This window comes from Paramisgurnus dabryanus, chromosome 1 (assembly GCF_030506205.2).
Source record: "Paramisgurnus dabryanus chromosome 1, PD_genome_1.1, whole genome shotgun sequence".
NCBI classification, from domain to species: domain Eukaryota; kingdom Metazoa; phylum Chordata; class Actinopteri; order Cypriniformes; family Cobitidae; genus Paramisgurnus; species Paramisgurnus dabryanus.
Genome location: NC_133337.1, coordinates 48540071 through 48559396, shown reverse-complemented (window position 1 = coordinate 48559396; position 19326 = coordinate 48540071). Strand labels below are relative to the sequence as shown.

General features: G+C 38.4%; 2 protein-coding genes across 3 annotated transcripts in view; one reads left to right on the top strand and one right to left on the bottom strand.

Annotated features, from left to right (window-relative positions):
* nat9 (N-acetyltransferase 9) overlaps positions 1-19326 on the top strand; it is a 298893-nt gene that overhangs the window by 198146 nt on the left and 81421 nt on the right. The window lies entirely within an intron of this gene.
* On the bottom strand, positions 6175-14021 carry LOC135744493 (ectonucleotide pyrophosphatase/phosphodiesterase family member 7-like). 2 transcript variants are annotated; one of them, XM_065262653.2, is made up of 6 exons: positions 13721-14021; positions 10632-10777; positions 9713-10345; positions 9324-9567; positions 6611-6734; positions 6175-6516 (listed from the first exon to the last, which is right to left on the bottom strand). In XM_065262653.2, the coding sequence occupies exons 1-6, from the start codon at positions 13965-13967 to the stop codon at positions 6462-6464; spliced, it is 1449 nt and encodes a 482-aa protein (XP_065118725.1). In that variant the 5' UTR covers positions 13968-14021; the 3' UTR covers positions 6175-6461. The 2 variants fall into 2 exon arrangements, with proteins under 2 accessions (XP_065118725.1, XP_065118726.1); XM_065262654.2 differs by having other exon boundaries at positions 6175-6513.

The following is a 19326-nucleotide window of genomic DNA, read 5'->3' as shown; positions in this document are numbered from 1 at the left end:
TTGTTTGGTCTCATTTGAGAAACCATGTCCTATCACAACACAGTAGGCCTAGGCCTAACCATACGATATTTTTATAGTGAAACTACACATATGAGAATAAAAAAAATTATATTATAACACATATGATAATAAATAAAAGTGTATTTATAATGAAAATATATACATATTTCAAAATATATAAATGTGACCCTCTCTGTTAAAGTCCAGGCTAATTATGAGATTTGGAGCATCAAAGTTTTAATCATACTTTCATTTTGATTTTAATATATTGATCAGTCAATATCAAAGATATTACAGTTATATTTTTTACAGGACGTTCTTTATGTGTTGCATTGTGCGCTCATCTTGTGCCCATCATACAACCAAGTCGTTTAATTAAACATTGAGTTCCTACAATGTAGTCATAAAGCCATAAAGATCCCAGCGGTTTTTACATGTTTTTTTCAAGTCATTTTACATTAGTCAAACGATTAATTGAAATTTCTCGCATACAAAATAAAAGTTTTTTCATCATTTGCATTCATGTGCGTATATTTAAATGTAAAAACAAATAAACACATACACATACGCACACGCACATATATAACACATTTATATTTAAATATTTTTTTCTTAAATTTATACATGTATGTGTGTATGCAAACACCAACTTTTATTTTGTATGCCATTACCGTTTGACAGCCCTCACAACGCGGCGCTCATCTCACGTGAAACTGAAAACAACGACTCAACCAAAAAGCCAAAGCGTCCATCTACATTTAGGTATGTGACATGGTTAAAACTAGTTGTTCAGATAGAAAGAGCTTGAAAAAACTTTACAATGACACCAAGACCAAGTTCAAGAATAACAAAATACTGGCCATTTGAAACTCGAAAATCACCTTATTTTGTCCCATTGTTTTCCATTTTGCGGGTGGTAAAACCCGTGCGCGTCGTTCAAATTCATTGAAATTTCGTTCACTTGTATTTTAGCAATTAAACTAAATCAAAGTTACAATTTCCAGAATTTTTTACTTCGCACGTCGCTTGAGGTAATCCGAAATTTCGTCGAGAGGAACCAAATTGTCAGCCATGACAGCCGAGATTGTCACGTGCCTACTACATGTCTTTAATAATAATTTATTAATTAGACAAACATTAATAATATAACATAGACTATTTCTGTGTTAAAGAAAGTTTCATGTACAAACAGACAGGTGTTTTCTGCTTCATAGGTAAGTCAGTAAAGCTAGGTTTGCGCTAGTTAGTTTAATAATTCTCTAAGTTAAAAAAAAAGGCTTCAGGCATTTAGTGGCAATGCACATCAATTCTGTTGTTATAATGATCAGGATAAAGGGTCTTGTTTCACCCTGAAGGGTTTTATTTTACATAAACAACCATTGGCTGTACATTATCCCTTACTTACAATCCCTGAACATATAAAACACGCAATACCTAATCATAGGATTTTTTGCCATGTAAGTAAACATGACACGAAATATTGATTTGAAGTGTTTTATTAGCTCATTCGTTATTCGTAAACGAAACAGCGGAGTGGTACATTAAGCATAAAAATAGTACTGGTTAAGATCAATAAAAAAATATTACCATGACTGACCAATCAGAATCAAGGCTGTTTATGCCCCTTTTTTAAGGCGGTCAAGTGGTGACGGTAGCCCCATGTGCACACCGTGTAGTTAATCTGCGCTTTAGGCATTCACACTACACTCAGATCAGTTTGGCTATCACATGACTCATTTAACAGTAAATATACATGAAATTCCATAACCAGATTTTATTAAAACCTTTGCACAATTGTCATGTCCCATACAGGTACGTCATTTGTTTTTACTTTGCGAGTGTGCAAGTATTACATACTTCAGTGGTTACGCAAATATATAAAACCAAACCATAGATGGCACCGATAAATGGCAGCTTTTGTGTTCGCCAGCTTTTCGAAAGCGATTCTGAAGCATCCATCCATCAAAATACAAATGACAGATTTATGGCGCTGCTTTTGAGACCATTTCCCCCTATACATAGATATTACCTCCTAAATTTTGCAGCTACGTTAGAGTTATTCAACCTGGCAAGCATGAAAGCATGAGGCAAGCTTTGGAGGGAAGACCTGCACCCACATGCTGGCAAAGGGGAAAGTTATCATGGATTAACGCCTTGTTTCTGCTTAAAGGAATGCCTCATCAGAACTGCCTGGGCGGGACTGCGGACCCGGTCTTTGGGCTTGGAGAGGGAGGCTATGGAGGTGTTGAGTCAGTGTTTCCACGGCGGCGCTGGAGGAGAAAGCATGGCGCGCTTTCTATGCGGTGACACCTCATTGACAGGTATGTCGGAGAGGTGTGCTTGTGTCCTGGAGCCGGGCAGCCGTACCGCAGAGCTTGTCAGCCGGACGCTCGGTGTAAATCTGTCGTCACAAACTCATACGAGGTCTCACCAGGGTGCGAGGCGACACGGTTCTTGTCTGCCCCCGCAGGACAAGGCCTTTGTAAGACATGGCATCTGACCAAGACCACCAGTGCATCTTGGCCGGTCCTTGCTAAATAGTTTAAATGGTTTCAGACCTCATTTTGTGGGAGCTGTGGAGGATTTATTAGATTGACCACAATAAATAATGCTTTATATTTGAAATTAAATTAATATATAAAGTGACTGTTTCACTGTTTTTTGCCTTCAGTACACTGAAAAAAAAATACATTATGAAACTATTATAATAGCCCAGCAAAAATAGTCCACGAGATCCCCTTGATATGCCGTTCTGCATTCCCTGCGTGAATCCGAGCTCAGAAGAATAAATAAGGCACGTTTGTTAAGCTTCAGATGTAAACATAACTTGTTTTGCAGCCTGACTGCTGTTCTCCGCACTGAACATCACAGATGTGCGGATAGTCGAAGGCAGAAAATCCACTCTGAAGAATGTGTCTGTTTGACATGTGCTCTCACGGCTAATAATGGATGATGTTGTTATAGAATTAAACAGCTTCTCTAGAGGGAAATTCCCAAGCGTTTACACAATGACACCGGCCATCATGACCATGAAATCATAGAAAGAGCAGCACAGATGTTTTTCAAAATCTCTCTTGTTGCGTATTGAACATGATTAGGGACAGTAAATTATGGCAAAATTTACTATTTAATGTTCCTGTAGTGCTGGGGTGTGCTTACACTCAAACAAATAATATAAAAAAATGGTCCTAGATGTCACTGGGGTGTTACCCTTTTCGAAAAGCACATCTTTGCAACTAAAGAGGTTAAATTAGTACCTCAGAGGTAAATATTTGTAAATCAAAGGTTCATACTGGTACCAAACGTGTACAGGATATACTCAAAAAATTGGATTGGATTTAAAAAGAGTCAAGCTTTAGCCCCTTATGATTTAACATATGCTGGGTTGTTTCAACTGGAGATGCACCAAATATTAAATGACGATACTGATTAACTTGCATTAAAGGGACAATAAGTAGAATTTACCCCCATCTAGTGGTGAAATTGTATTTTGCATTCAAACGAATAGTGCTCTCTAGCGCCGCGCTTTTCCAAATGCATGTTGCAACTACGGTAGCCGTTATGTAATCACTGATCTCCTTGTTCGTTTCAGCTAGTTCACTTGTTCTGAATGAAAACGTTTTGTGGAAACATGTTGGTAGGCTAGTGCTTTTTGTCCCTCTCTGCTATTATAGTTTATCATTACGTTGGAACCATATATATCTATAATAAAGGCTACAGTAGATGTCTCTAACGTCATCACCTGGTGGCCATCTTACCTCAGACAGCTCGCTCACTCTAAGCATTGTGTTTAATGGTGCGTGTACGGATAAATCACCATAACTTGCTCAATTTTCGGTTTGGTTTCTTACAATTATTATTAACATGGCTATAATTCTGGATGCTTTAACATGTTTCATGAAAATTATTCATAAGTATGCAGTGTCATAGGTACATCTTTGACGTTTATAACAAACCAAACCGTTTGAAAATCGGTAGAAAATTGAGCAAGTTATGGTCATTTAAAAGTACATGCTCCATTAAACACAATGCTACGAGTGAGCGAGCTGCCTGAGGTAAGTTGGCCGCCAGGTGCGGACGTCGACCTCTATTGGCCAGCAGCGCGGGCGAGACATCTAGCCTTTATTATACATATCTATGGGCGGAACGACATGGAAGCCTCCTTGGACTTACCCGTTTAATGTAAGTAAAGAGAAAAAATTCTAAGCTTACAAAGAAAAGTCAGATCACTGTCAGAGTTCATTTGACACCAATGAGGACATAATTATGAATAAAGACATTGATTTTAATTAATAAAACACTTAAAACCATACTTACTGTCCCTTTAACTAAATTCTAAAGATAACATTTTCTGAATGTTATTCATTCACATAATGGCCATTAATATTGAACAATAAACTAGTGATATTTTAACATTTTCTACACAGAACTTAAATTTATGCAGTTTCCTGTTCTCTTTTGATTTACCGGATATATCGGCCATGACCATCGGCTGTTTTTAAAGCCAATGGTGTGAAAAATTTATTTAATCAACTGATAACGATTATTAGCCAACATATCGGTGCATCTCTAATTTTAACCCATTGTTGGGTCAAATATAATTTATTTTTTTGGTTAATATAACCCAATGGCATGGGCTCAACCATTTTTGACCTAACACTGGGTTAAAAATAACCCAGCATTTTTTATAGTGCATAACTGTACTGTACCTAAATAGTACATTTGTAAAGGGTACTGACCCAGTGACAACTTGTGACCATATTTTGGACATTTGTCTCACAGTTTTATAATGGTGCTACAATTTCTTTATTGATATTATTGCAAATTATGCAGTGTAAAAATTCTGATCCTGTCCTGTATATCTTTTCTTGTTTTAAGGACCATTTTATGTGTAAGATGGAAAGGCATGTGTAGTTTAATATGACACCTGTTATTTATAATTTTAATTGACTTACAGTATTTACAGTTTTATTAGATTATAATCCATTTATAAGCACAATAAAATGTGCAATAATACAGTACTATATATTCTATATACAGTAACTATATATTTAATCATTTTCTTGTTTTCTGTATTTGTTTATTTCTTTGTCTTTCTTGTAAAGCTGATTTAAAACATAAAAAAAACCGTATATCAATAAATTTTACTAAACTTGACTTGAGTGTAGCTCAGTTGGTAGAGCGTTGCACAGCAGTGCAAAGGTCATGAGTTCGATTTTCAGAAAACATGCATGCTGATAAAAGTATACTGTATCTTGTAATGCACCATAAGTCGCTTTGGAAAAGCATCTCTCATATGCATAAATGTAAATATAATGTGTCATAAGATGCACTGCATGGGAGGCATCATAGTGTTACACTAAACTTGTAGTGTGCTTGTACTACAGCATTTTCCTTTAAAAAACCCATTTGTGCAAGAGTGTAAAAGATTAACTGTATAGATTAAGTATGTGTCCTGCAACATTACATCACATTTACATTTATGCATTGGGCAGATGCTTTTATCCACAGTGACTTGGGGTACACATGCGTTCCCAGGAAGTCGAACCAAATGCAATGCTCTACCAATTGAGCGACAGGAACACTACAGTAGTAAAGAGATAGAGAGAAAGAACTGGAGAAATGTTATTGCACTTGAAGATGGATGAGAGTCTGGTTCGTGTGCCAGAGGGAGACTCCACATTTCCAGACTGGCTCTGCTTTGGCGGGTGTCTGAATATGTGTGTGTTTGGAGGGGGCTACACTGCAGCACACTGTTCAAACTGTTTATGCATACCAGCCTGCTCTGAGTGGCTCTTTGTCATGAGCTGTTTACTTAAACTTATTTTGGGAAAATTCCACATGACTGGACAGGATTTCACTATAAATCATTGAATCTGCAGCTTTGTGTAATGATAACTTCTGTCAGTCATTCAGTCAACATAAATTTCTTTTCTTCTGTGTGTTTTTCCACAGAGCCGAGCGCTATTGTACCACCACCAACAGTATTGTGTGAGAGTGAAGGTAAAATCGTGTGCTCGGAAGAGGATTCAAAGTCTATCGAATTGAGATAAGAATTTATGGTTGTTGTTCAAGTCAATATTTAATAACATTTAATAACTTAACATACAGACACAATTGTTTCATTAATACTTATAATATCCACTAGATGGCATCAGTAAATAAAAAGCCAATTTTATATAATAATATTGAATTAGTACTATAATAATGAAATTCAGTTTATCTGTTTACTATGTGAGGCTTTACGTCAGTCAATATGATGCATATTACAATATTAGGAGTACAAAAATGTCAGCCCACTAGTAAAAATGCCTCTATTTTGTGAAATGCATTTTCATTACAAGTGATATTAACAACAATATGAGCTTAAATGGAAGAATAAATCACAGATGTTGTTCAATATGGTCCCAGACTTTTGGACCCCACTGTTATATTAAATTAAGTCTAAATGATTGTCTCTCTTAGAATGTGGTTTGCTTGATATCCTCATTCTCATTTTTTATGTCTTCTGATCTGCTGGAGAGAGAAGGTAAAAAACACTGTAGATTCATAAAACAGAGAAGAGATGTATCAAAAATTAAAATAGTGAATGTATATGTTTGAGACATACCTTTGATTCTTTTTATTCCTTTTATAAACATTGTTCGATGTAACAATCACAAACACCACCACTAAAAATCCAGCCACAGCACCGAGCCCAACCATGACATTTTTAAGACTTGACTCCGAAGTATCTAAAAAACAGCACACTCATTGTAAATGAGCTGAACTTTATGTAATCAGTGATAAGATTACTGGAATTGGTCGATAGGCTAATGCAGTGAAGGACAGAGTAAAGCAGAGTAATAAAAAGGTTTTTTATTAATTTGCTGATATAGTGGTTTGTGTTGATAGCGTTGTTTGTTACCACTACTATAATTTGCAAGCTTTGAAAGTGCATAAAGTCATTAGATATAAGATATCTTATCAAGAGATCACATCTGATTATCAACACAGAGATTATGTTTGATACTATCAACATATTGTTTATCATTTATCTGACAAGGATCACAACTATGGAACATAATGTTTTTTGGCTGTTTGTATGAGTAGGGCTGTATGATTATGACAAACATATAAGTTGTTGATTTTTTGGTATTGTAATTGCAATGACCAATGTTTAGCAATACAATTCAATATAATATATGTATAATGCATTTATATATGTATAAATGTGCTGCTTGCTTTGTTCTTTATGTAGCCTACATGCCCAAAACCAAATACTGTTTTATTCATCACTAGATAATGCAAATTCTAGACTAGCACAGAAAGAAAACTTATTTAGATTAAAAATGTGCACAATGGAAACATGACAATTTTGCATAAACTCCCATATATAGCAAAAAGTTTTTAAGGTTGGGTAATGTGTTTTTTCCGGCAATTCAATAAATAAATATATATTGCAAAACTGCAATGGAAACCTGACGTGTAAAAGTCACATGATCATTCTTTAAATATGGAGCGGTATGTTTGATTGGAGGACCAGACAGAGACAGTGTGGTTTGACTTCATGTGGCGTCACAAGAACCGACAACCCCATGACATCAAAATAAAGTGAGAGGGAGGCCCTGTCCCAAATGGCACACGCCGGACTTGTGCACTCTAAAAATGGCCGGGTTATTTTTGACCGATAATGGGTAAATATTGGACAGAAGACACCACTTGGTTAAAATTGACCCAATGCTGGGTTGTTTAATCCAACTGCTGGGTCATTATGAGGCTGTTTACACTTGGCATTAACATGCGTTTTCGTCGATCGGATCACAAGTGGACGACGTTAATGCCAGGTGTAAACGGTGTTCAAAACGTTTTGAACGCGTCCACTTTCGACCACTTTCAACCACATTCAGAGGTAGTCGAAACCACTTTCGATCGGATCGCTTTGGAGTTGCGGAACGCAATGTGGTTGAATGCGTTCGAACAGCCACATGCGACCGCCTTCTCTCCGCCCATTTATCTAATCTGAGGTATTAAACACTAATTTTACGTCTTTTTTGACTTCTGCCGTGAACATACGGTGAACAGCGCTATTTTTAGCCTTTCATTGATAAAACTACTGCCGGGTGTTCTCCGTAGTTTCGTTTTGAAAGCGTGAAAGTTGCGCGATCCTATTTCATCAATTGCGCTGAAAATTCACAGAAAGCTCCAACAAATAAACGTACAAAACACTGTGCAGCATGTATACTTGCTAAACAAGCAGCGGGCTCCGACATAATATAAGTTTGCGTCCATATAAACTCATAATTACTCCCACTCGCGTTTGAATGACAGCAGAGAGACTCGCCCACCGTCTCACAGACCACCCCCTCACAGTATTCAGGACAGATGCGGTCGAAAGTGGACAAAAGAGACGGATTTAAATACAAGGTGTAAACGCAATGTGTCTCTCTCGTCCACTTGTGATCCGATCGATGAAAACACATCTTAATACCAAGTGTAAACAGCCCCTATGCCTCATGGTTGCATAACAGCCCAGCATGGGGTAATTTTTAACCCAGCATGTGTTCTGTCCAATATTTACCCATTATGGGTCAAAAATAACCTAGCCATTCCTCAGAGTTTAGTGCAGACTTTAGGGACACTTGACATGAGTCCACGAGGGTGCACCGGAGTCGTATTTTGGGACAGATTTGACAGATTCGAAATAGGAAAATAAGTTTTCTTCACATCCGTAGTCTGATTGCTCTTTCGCAAGGACTCTTTTGCAAGGACTCTTTCGCAAGGACTTGGGTAGGTAAAGTGCGTGGAGCCTGCAGTGCGGGCTTTGCCAAAGACCGCTTTAAGGATGCAAAGGGGGTGCTGATGAGCACACTTCGGAACGTAAAAATGACAGATGGGACACCTTACGGACCACGAGACTGAAGGTCCATATAAAGTGCGCCATTTGTGACAGGGCCGGAGTCGACTGCTCTGTATGCTTTCGAGGGGCTCTCGCTGTATTTTTATGCAATCCGCATGTAGGTCTGCACGGCGCCGTATGAGGCCGAACACACCAGCTGGGTTTCCATTAAACACATTGCGCAAAACGTTACCATTATTTTCTATTTTCACAAAAGTCTTTTAATGGAAACGCAGCGTTTGTCACCCAATTAAAATAAACACTACAACATGGGTTCTGATGCGTTTTTCTTCCCCTCAAGATAGCATATATATGAAGAGTTTCGTTGCAAAACGATATGACTCCGTTTTTTTTTTTTTCAGAAATTAATATCAATTCAACTGCGGTTGGTTTGTTTTGATTTAAACATTCATAATTAAAAAATACAGCATTATTTAGTTCTTACCTTTGGATCCACATGGCACTCCATTGGAGATCAGCATGTGTCGGGTGACATCCAGTGACCCGTCATTGACTTCTGGTGTAATGCCCAGTAGGTGGCACATAAGAGCGTACACGTTTACAGACTCAAATGGTCCAACCAACAAGTTTTTGTGGAAATCTGGTCCTACTGCCCTGAAGAAAGCCTTCATGTCCATGACCTCATTGTCATAGCCATGTTCTCCTAAATTGGTCTGGAATGGGAAGAACTAGAAGATAAAACACAGAACGTTAGAAGTGATTAAATGTAACAGTGTTTTCCATATATATATTCATTAAAATGACCTATTATCCAGTCCACAGTGTTACATACTGTCGGCCTATACAGTAAGTAGTTTAGCAATAAGTCCATACCCCATTAATGACATATCCTGGGTCTGCATAGAGAATTATGGGTAGAATGCGTGGATGGTTGGCGTAATGCAGTCGTGCAGGCATGTCCTCCTTCGTGTAAACGTGAAGGTTTGGATGACCTCCTTTCAAAGCTTTGTAAACCTTGTCATGCCTCCCGTCTTTGGGCAACACTATCCCAGAGGCTCCATAGTCTACCATGTGGAATTTCAGATCCAACAAAGAGAAGCCTGGGATTTTACTGAGAATGATTTCGTTTACGTTTTCTCCTTTAAACACTGTGCTCATTCCATGGTCAGCAGTGATGATAATATTCAGTTTATTACTAAGTCCATGTTTATTTACAGTTTCCCTTATGTAGCCCACTGTCCGGTCAACTTTTTTGACAGCCTCTCGCCTCTCAGGTGAATCAGGCCCGTGCTTGTGCCCCGTCTCATCTGGGTCACCAAAATACAACGTGACAAGGTCTAAGTCTTTCTCTTTAAACCATTTCCCAATTACTGTATCCACATTCTCCCTCCATACTGTTTCATTGGTGTGGTCATAAAATCTTACTTCCACTTTTTGTTCTTGAACTGTTTCGTTTTGGTAGGAAGCAGCAGTGCCAGGAAAGTAATGGGATCCTGTTTTTAGACCCTATGAAAGTCACAGATATAATATAATGTGCATTTAACATGATGTTGAAGATATATTGTTGTGCTGTGGTATCAGTTGTATATTTGTATAGCAAAGCAATACAGTTTAATGTATAAAACTAAACCATTATACTTGTACGTTAAAGCATTGCTTGTAACTTATGTAATGACAGTGAAAATTAAAAAGTAGAAAATAAATGATTTCTGCTTAATCAGAAAGACTATCAATGTCAACTCTGCACATTCATTGTTCAACTTTCTTCTTTTGCCTTTGGTTTGAGATGTACCTGTCTTTGAGCTGTAATCCAAATAGGCAGACTGCCATTATCCCAGTACTCATTCTTAAACTGTGTCATGTAGTACTGTTCCTTTTCCTGTGTGGTTATGTTGAACCAATTGTTATGAATCACACCATGGTTCTCAATGTACCTTCCTTCAACAAAAAAACAAACATATTTTTCATGTCATTGCATAGTTTGGTGAGTATTCTGCTTGCCAAGCCTGAAGATGGAGGAGGGAAATGGGAATGCCGATCTTTATCCACCATCTTTATATCATACACTTCTAAATATTAAGGTGCTTCACAATGTCATAGAATCCTGCTCCTGGAGGGCAGGTGTCTCTGCAGAGTTTTGCTCCAACTATAATCAAACACACCTGATCCAGCTAATCAAGGTCTTACTGTACGTTCACACCAGATGTGGAAGAGGTGGCAAAACGCATGTAGTTGGACGCTTGAACATTTTGAGTTCATGCATTTCACTCAAGCGTGAAAGCTGCGCTTGAAATTCTAGTCATTCGAGACATCACGCGGAGATTTGCGTCATGGGCGGGGTTTATATAGCTCAAATTGAGTAAACTTACCAGATTGTTCAACCTCCTCACTCTTCCAAACAAGATCCTTTTAATTCCTGTTAAAGTGCGAAGATGTCTCGTGTAGTGACGATAATTGTCCTCCATTGTTGTTTTGTTTTTCTGCCTCCACTCACTTCATTTAATCACGTCACTGCTACGGCATGAAAATCCGCCAAATGTAATATTTTTTAAGTTTGATCACATGGCAACTCTCAATTTGCATGGACACGTGGCAACGCTCAATTTCGCACCTTCAGCTTTGTTTATACTCGCACTTTGGTCCGCAACGCGAGCCTCTGCTGATCGCACGTGGTCTCAACAAACGGACGAGGCGTTTATAGGCCCTGTCCCAAAAAGCGCACTTTATGTGGATTTGCGGTCTCGTGGCTTTAAAATGCGCGTGCTCGCTTAGTCTACGAGTCTAAGTAGGGTATCCTATCTGTCATTTTTATGCTTCGAAGTGTGCTCATCAGCGCCCCCTTTGCCCCCTTGATGTGGTCTTCGGCGAAGCCCGCACTGCAGCAGGCTTCGCACACTTTATCAACCCAAAAGTCCTTGCGAAAGAGTAATCGGACGATGGAAGGGAGGAGTTCACACTGACGGGCAACTTCTCTTCCTATTTCCGGTGTGACACTTGAGTTTGTCCCAAAATACGACTCCGGTGCACCCATGTGGACTCGCATCAAGGGTCCCTAAAGTCTGGACTATATGATGTCATCTTAGGAGGACCACAAGTCCGGAGTGTGCCATTTGGAACAGGGCCATAGATGACACGCTCACTGTTGCACTATTATTGAACCACCAGGGGGCGACGCGAGCAATCGAGTCAAAAACAAACACAAAGAAGAGGATAAAAGTTGTCGTCTGGTGGAACAATCCTGCTTCTAACATCAGAGCTTGATATATAAATATGAGAACATGAATAAAACAACAATCTCTTAAATATGTTTTTATTGAACAAGATCATTTCATTAACGTTTTACTAAACAAACTGTACAGACATCTTAAGGTTTGTATTATTCCTCATCCAGTGGTTCATTCAATACAAAATAAGCCAAAAATTCTGAACCAAATCAAAAAGAATTTTTGTTTTAAACTGCAAAGTTTCCATACTTTACTTTGAGTGTCATATAAATAGTATATGCATTATTTTGCATGGAGTGGTCAAAGAGATAAAAAATCGGCTCAAGTTCGGTCAATTTTGGATGCGGAGCCACGCGCCGTTACAAAAGTTACCGTGCACACCTCCACCCAAAATGGGGTCTCGCGCACCCAACCGCCCACTCTGCGTTGATGTCATTTTTGCCGTGCGGACGTGTTGTAGTATAAACAAAGTTTTACGTGCTGCGCAGCATGATGCCTATTTGCATTTTTGCATTGACTTAAAATGTAAATCACTCACGATTGCCGCCTCTTTTGTGTCTGGTGTGAATGCACTATTACTAGGTAGACTCAAAAATGTCAGGCAGGTTTTAGCTAAACTCTGCAAGGCACCGGCCCATTACGAGTGAGTTTGGACACCCCTGTCGTAGAAGAACCATTTTTGGCTAAATGGTTCTTTAAAGAACCTTTACCTCTGAAGAACCTTTCTGTTTCACAAACGCTTCTTTGCAGTGATTAAAGGTTCCTGAGATTATAAAAAGGTATGAAAGAAATGATTATTCTAAGAACCTTTGATTGAATGGTTTCTTGAGGAACCAAAAATGGTTCACTCTGAAGAACCTTTTAAGCACATTTTTATGAAATGCAATGTATTGACTTTACATAAAATGAAACTAAAACAACTCAGCAGTCTTTTTATTCTGTAATTTCAAACCTAACATTTGAATTTCTCTTGAAATGTTTTGCTTGGAGTGTGCATGTGCTGTATTTGGAGTAAATGCCACTTGAGTTGAGATTTTGACATTCATACATAATTAAGTGTGGCTTAAGTGTCAAAATATTTTTTTGTGGGCACAGCTATTATTTTTATATATTATATATTGTCACTTGAGGACAGGATAAGGTGCAAATGTGGAAAGCGAAGTGCTGGGACTTTTTTCCAAATTAAAGCACATGAATTCTCATAAAAATCTTATTGCTATTCATTTTTGAAACACATTTTCTGCCTAAAACACTAAGTAACATTCACTGGTACTGTGGCAGTGCTAACACACTATAAATATATGGAGTTTTGGATGCAATAGATGTTATTGAACTGTAAGAAAAACATTATCTGCTCTTAAACATGCAGGTGTACTGTGCACTGTCAGACAAATTGACAAAATTGGTCCCTAGCTGTCACTGGGACGGTACCCTTTCAAAACGTATACTTTACTTTACTTTTACTTACATACAGTATTGGTACAAAATGTATTCATATCTGTATCTAAATGATATGTATAAGGCGTTTTAAAATGGTACTGCCGCAGTGACAGCATGGAAACATTTTTGACAATTTTCTCAAAAGTGTGAGATTGTTTTTACTTTAAAACAAACAGAATTGCAAAGTGATTTTGAATTTCTCTTCTTTGTTTCTTACCAGTTAACAGTGTAAAGTGTGAAGGACTGGTCATGGTCACGTAAGGTGGAGTGATGTATGTCGCCTTGACTCCTTCCTCAGCCATTCTGTCCAGATATGGAGTGTCCACATCTCTGTCATAGTCCCACCTGAAGCCGTCAAACGAGATTAACAGCAGTTTGTTTTTGCCTGTGGTGCATTGTTCTTTAGCTGGAGCCGAGAGAGCGGCGGGTATTACAAGCAGCCAAAGACTCAGTTCTAATAACATGACTATTCCACTTAACTCACAGGTACGGTTTAGATTGAATAATCTTGCTGAATGCCCGATGGTGTTAATTCTGGTTTAACAGCCTGGACCTGACTTTGTCTTCTGCTATTAATTTTTACACACTGAGGTTTCTCCTATCACTGGGGTTTATGGGACGGATTGCATGCTTATGTTATCTTATCTATGGCTTTATCAGAAGTTATAGGGTATCTGGAATAACTTTGTCCCTTTCCTTTGATTTATTCCCTGCTGCTTATGAAATCAAATAATGGTTTTATATAACGACTCAAGGTTAAGATGTGATGTGTCAAGGGAAAGATAAATGTCTAGCCAGCCATGATACTCATTGCATAATTCAGTTTTGCGTCTGCTTGTGGGATTAGGACGGGGTCATATTTAGTCATAGAGTGCTTTAAAAAGTGACCCACAATGAGCAAGGGACCGGGCAAAAATGGTCACTGGGGCCTACACTCACAAAAAGTACACTTTTTGCACCTAAAGAGGTCAAATTAGTACCTCAGAGGTACATATTGGTAGCAAAGAGTGCATATTAAAAGCTTAGAGGTACATAATTGTGCCAAAATTATACATATCAATAGCCTTTATACAGCAAGGGGTTAACAAATGGTCACTAGCTGTCAATTTGGATGTACACTTCTGCACCTAAATATTTCATATATTAGTACATCAGAGGTACATATTAGTACCTGAGTGCATACGTATTAATACCAAATGTATACATTTATTTACCTAAATGGTTCATATTAGGATATTTTTAAAGAGTTGTGCCCCAATGACTGCTTGGGACCATTTGTCTGACAGTGTAAGACACTAACAGGCTTATCTTTCCCTGCTTAAACATATTGATTGTGAGACCTCACATTACGTAACCACACAAATAAGATAGATATTCATGATCCTGGAGGACTAAAGTCATTTATATTGTTTGTAACCCTTCAGCATTACTGCATATTTTAGGATTATTAGATTTTTAAACGATCCACATTTGAAAGCGCTTGTAAAAGTCTGTGGCCCAAAGAAATGCATATGTTAAGAATATTGCAATGTGTTTGAGTTAAATTTTCCTGAGATAAATCACTTCCATCCTTTTAGAATGATGGAATGGGTGCATTAGTCCCAAACTGCATTTACGGCAGTCCAGCAGAGGGCAATATTTATTATGGTTTTAACAATATTGTAGTCATGTTTCTCCACTCTTAAAATTATAAAACAAATCTGCTTAATTCATAGAAATGGAATATGGATTTAAAGAAACGATCATAGCGATTGATCTGGTCTTTAACTGGGTCACAAAACAGACAAATGCATTAATGACACATACTGTGAACATATGAAGAGCTCAGATAATGATATTAACCACATGCTCTTGGCATGTACTATATGTTTATAACATACTTTCCCTTCAATTCTGCTTAGTCCCGGCCCAAGGCCATTCAGAAATATAGTTTTGTTGGCAGAGCTAATTTACAAGAAAACATCCATTTGCACTTAGAGGGTTTTGCATCTAAACTCATGATATGTGACCTGTTCTATTATTTTAAGCTCATTAAGACTTAGAGACACAATTTGCTTTAAGCACTGTCTGTGAAACCAGGGGTAAATATTTTTGCTTTTTAATGATGTCACTGTTATGCTGTTGCTTCAAATTATTTCAGATGTATATTATAAATGTAATATGACACTGTTTTTTTGTAATTTAATGCATAAAAAGCAAATAGTGACACAAATGGTCAGTAAAATGATCTGAATTTGTCATGAATATGATACAGTCACTCCAGAAGGTGTATCATATTCTATTGAAGTCATTTTGTTGCTGATTACTCCTGTGCTTTCAGTTTTGTTGTTGTGTTGTCACTGTTGAGCTTACGTTCTCACATAAAATCTGCTGATGAACTTAGGAATTCATTTTCACACGATAGCAAGCTGTCCAGGTCTTTAGGGAACAAAGCAGTCAGGCTTTCTTTTTTATAAAGAGAATACAAACAGTATTGTTTAAATTAAAATATATTAAGTAATACACATTTATTCATTGACAATAGCATTCCTTTACCATGCACATACCAGAAATGTTTTTATTATTTCATAAAAGAATTACCAACTCTTCATTCTTCATCATCATAAAGCTCTATGTAGGATTATTTTTTAAGAGTTATTTTTTAAAACTCTTTTTTTTCAGATAACAATGCCTTATATGTGCAAGCAATTTATCACATTTACAGCAAACAGTTACAAAATTTTTTTCTTGTTTTTGCCCTTTATTTGTAGGTGCCAGCTGTAAGCTCTTCTGTTCATCCTTTGTCCAAAAAGCAATATTAGAATTTTCAAGAAGGAAATATTTCAGGTACAGTACTTGCATATTATTTCTATTGAACCATAAACTTAAAGTGTCATGTTTGCATTATAATATCACAATTACTACAATTTAAACAAAATGGATAAATGATATATATTTAGCAAAGGGGTGTCTTACTAAAGGTTCTTCATATGTAGGGGCCCTTGTCATCATACAGTATAGTTTATGAACCCCTGACTTGTTTATTCTTGTTTATTTATTTGCTGACAGAGCAATGACTTAAACAGCATTTTCTTTATTGGTATAATTTGTAACCTTTGATATTGCATGAAATTATTAAGGGATCTCTTATCAAGATAGGCCTACCACATTGCATGTCATGTCATATTTTTTGTGTGCTTTGTTATATGCTTCTGAACTTTTACTAAGTTAATAATATTAGTACTTTATGAGATGAATTGCGCACTTATGTTCTCTTATCCTGTGGCTTTATCAGAAGTATGGCAGCAGTAATTACTCGGCTGTTTTTCCAATGTAAAATGCTTACAGAAGTACAGAAGTCTGATATTTCGTTCACAGCTATTTTTCCTTGCAACCCCATCATAACCCATCAACAAGACTTAATGTATCTCATACTATGTCTTTCAGCATGAATGATATATTAATAATATTGATAAACAAATTAGGAACACATACAGTATATACATACAGTATTTAGCGTTAGTATTTAGTAGTGATGTAGTACTCGAGTGCATTCTCGGACTCTTTCCGGACTTGTTCCTTCAAAGACTTGGTCTTGACTCGGTCTCGGACCACAGTGGGAGGAGAAGGACTCGTAATTGCAGGCAGAGTTCTCGAGACCAGCGCATTTTTTTATGTTCATATAAAAAAAAAACACACAACACATAACAATAATAATAAAATGCAATGTTGACGGGCATTATTTGAAAATGACACCCCATAATGCAATGCAAAGATATTGCCATCAGAGCCGTTTATTTATCTCTAGAAAAATAGGCAGATGATGATGCATGTGGTAGGGATTTTTTTAATGATAGTAAAAGCATAGTCCTTATTAAGACATTAAGACTGCTCCTCTAAACAATTCCCAATCTAGCTTAGTCTATAGGCCTAACTGTTGATTATTAACTGGGGTGATATTAAATAATGAATATGTAAACTGACATGTTTTGTTATGGCCTTGGTCTCGACTCCTAAAGGACTCGGTCTCAACTCAGACTTGCTTCATCAAAGACTCAATCTTGACTCAGACTGACTGTATTTGAAAACCAATGGACTTGGTCTCGACTTGGTCTTGACCCTTCAAAGACTCTGTCTTGACTCGGACTTGACTGTATTTGAAAACCAACGGACTCGGTCTCGACTCGTTCTCGACCCTTCAAAGACTCTGTCTTGACTTGGACTCGACTGTATTTGAAAACCAACGGACTTGGTCTCGACTTGGTCTTGACCCTTCAAAGACTCTGTCTTGACTCGGACTTGACTGTATTTGAAAACCAACGGACTCGGTCTCGACTCGTTCTCGACCCTTCAAAGACTCTGTCTTGACTTGGACTCGACTGTATTTGAAAACCAACGGACTCGGTCTCGACTTGGTCTTGACCCTTCAAAGACTCGGCCTTGACTTGGACTCAGCTGTATTTGAAAACCAACGGACTCGGTCTCGATCCTTCAAAGACTCGGTCTTGACTTGGACTCGGCTGCATTTGAAAACCAACGGACTCTGCTTCGACTCGGACTTGACTGTATCTTAAGACCAACAGACTTGGTCTCGCCCCTTCAAAGACTCGGTCTTGACTCGGACTCGGCTGTATTTGAAAACCAACGGACTCGGTCTCGACTCAGTCTCGACCCTTCAAAGACTCGGCCTTGACTTGGACTCGGCTGTATTTGAAAACCAACGGACTCGGTCTCGACTTGCTCTCGACCCTTCAAAGACTGTCTTGACCCGGACTAGACTGTATCTGAAAACCAACGGACTTTGTCTCGACTCGGTCTCGACCCTTCAAAGACTCGGTCTTGACTCCGACTCGATTGTATTTGAAAACCAACGGACTCGGTCTCGACTCATTCTCGACCCTTTAAAGACTCAGTCTTGACTTGGACTCGGCTGTATTTGAAAACCAACGGACTCGGTCTCGACTCGTTCTCGACCCTTTAAAGACTCTGTCTTGACTCTGACTCGACTGTATTTGAAAACCAACGGACTCTGTCTCGACCTGGTCTCAACTCTTCAAAGACTCGGTCTTGACTTGGACTCGGCTGTATTTGAAAACCAACAGACTCGGTCCGGACTCGGTCTCGACCCTTCAAAGACTCGGTCTTGACTCGGACTCCACTCTATTTGAAAACCAATGGACTCGGTCTTGACTTGGACTCGGCTGTATTTGAAAACCAATGGACTCGGTCTCGACTCGTTCTCGACCCTTCAAAGACTCGGTCTTGACTCAGACTCGACTGTATTTGAAAACCAACGGACTCGGTCTCAACTTGGTCTCAACCCTTCAAAGACTCGGTCTTGACTTGGACTCGGCTGTATTTGAAAACCAACCGACTCGGTCCGGACTCTGTCTCGACCCTTCAAAGACTCTGTCTTGACTCGGACTCCTCTGTATTTGAAAACCAACGGACTCGGTCTCGACCCTTCAAAGACTCTGTCTTGACTCGGACTCCACTCTATTTGAAAACCAATGGACTCGGTCTTGACTTGGACTCTGCTGTATTTGAAAACCAATGGACTCGGTCTCGACTCGTTCTCGACCCTTCAAAGACTCGGTCTTGACTCAGACTCGACTGTATTTGAAAACCAACGGACTCGGTCTCAACTTGGTCTCAACCCTTCAAAGACTCGGTCTTGACTTGGACTCGGCTGTATTTGAAAACCAACCGACTCGGTCCGGACTCTGTCTCGACCCTTCAAAGACTCTGTCTTGACTCGGACTCCTCTGTATTTGAAAACCAACGGACTCGGCCTTGACCCTTCAAAGACTTGGTCTTGACTTGGACTCTGCTGTATTTGAAAAC

Coding starts and splice junctions, on each gene's coding strand:
- LOC135744493 (XM_065262653.2), bottom strand. CDS start 13,967: ATGTTATTAGAACTGAGTCTTTGGCTGCTTGTAATACCCGCCGCTCTC. Junction 10,778..13,720: donor ACACTTTACACTGTTAACTG/GTAAGAAACAAA, acceptor TTTTTGTTGAAG/GAAGGTACATTGAGAACCAT. Junction 10,346..10,631: donor GGATTACAGCTCAAAGACAG/GTACATCTCAAA, acceptor TGACTTTCATAG/GGTCTAAAAACAGGATCCCA.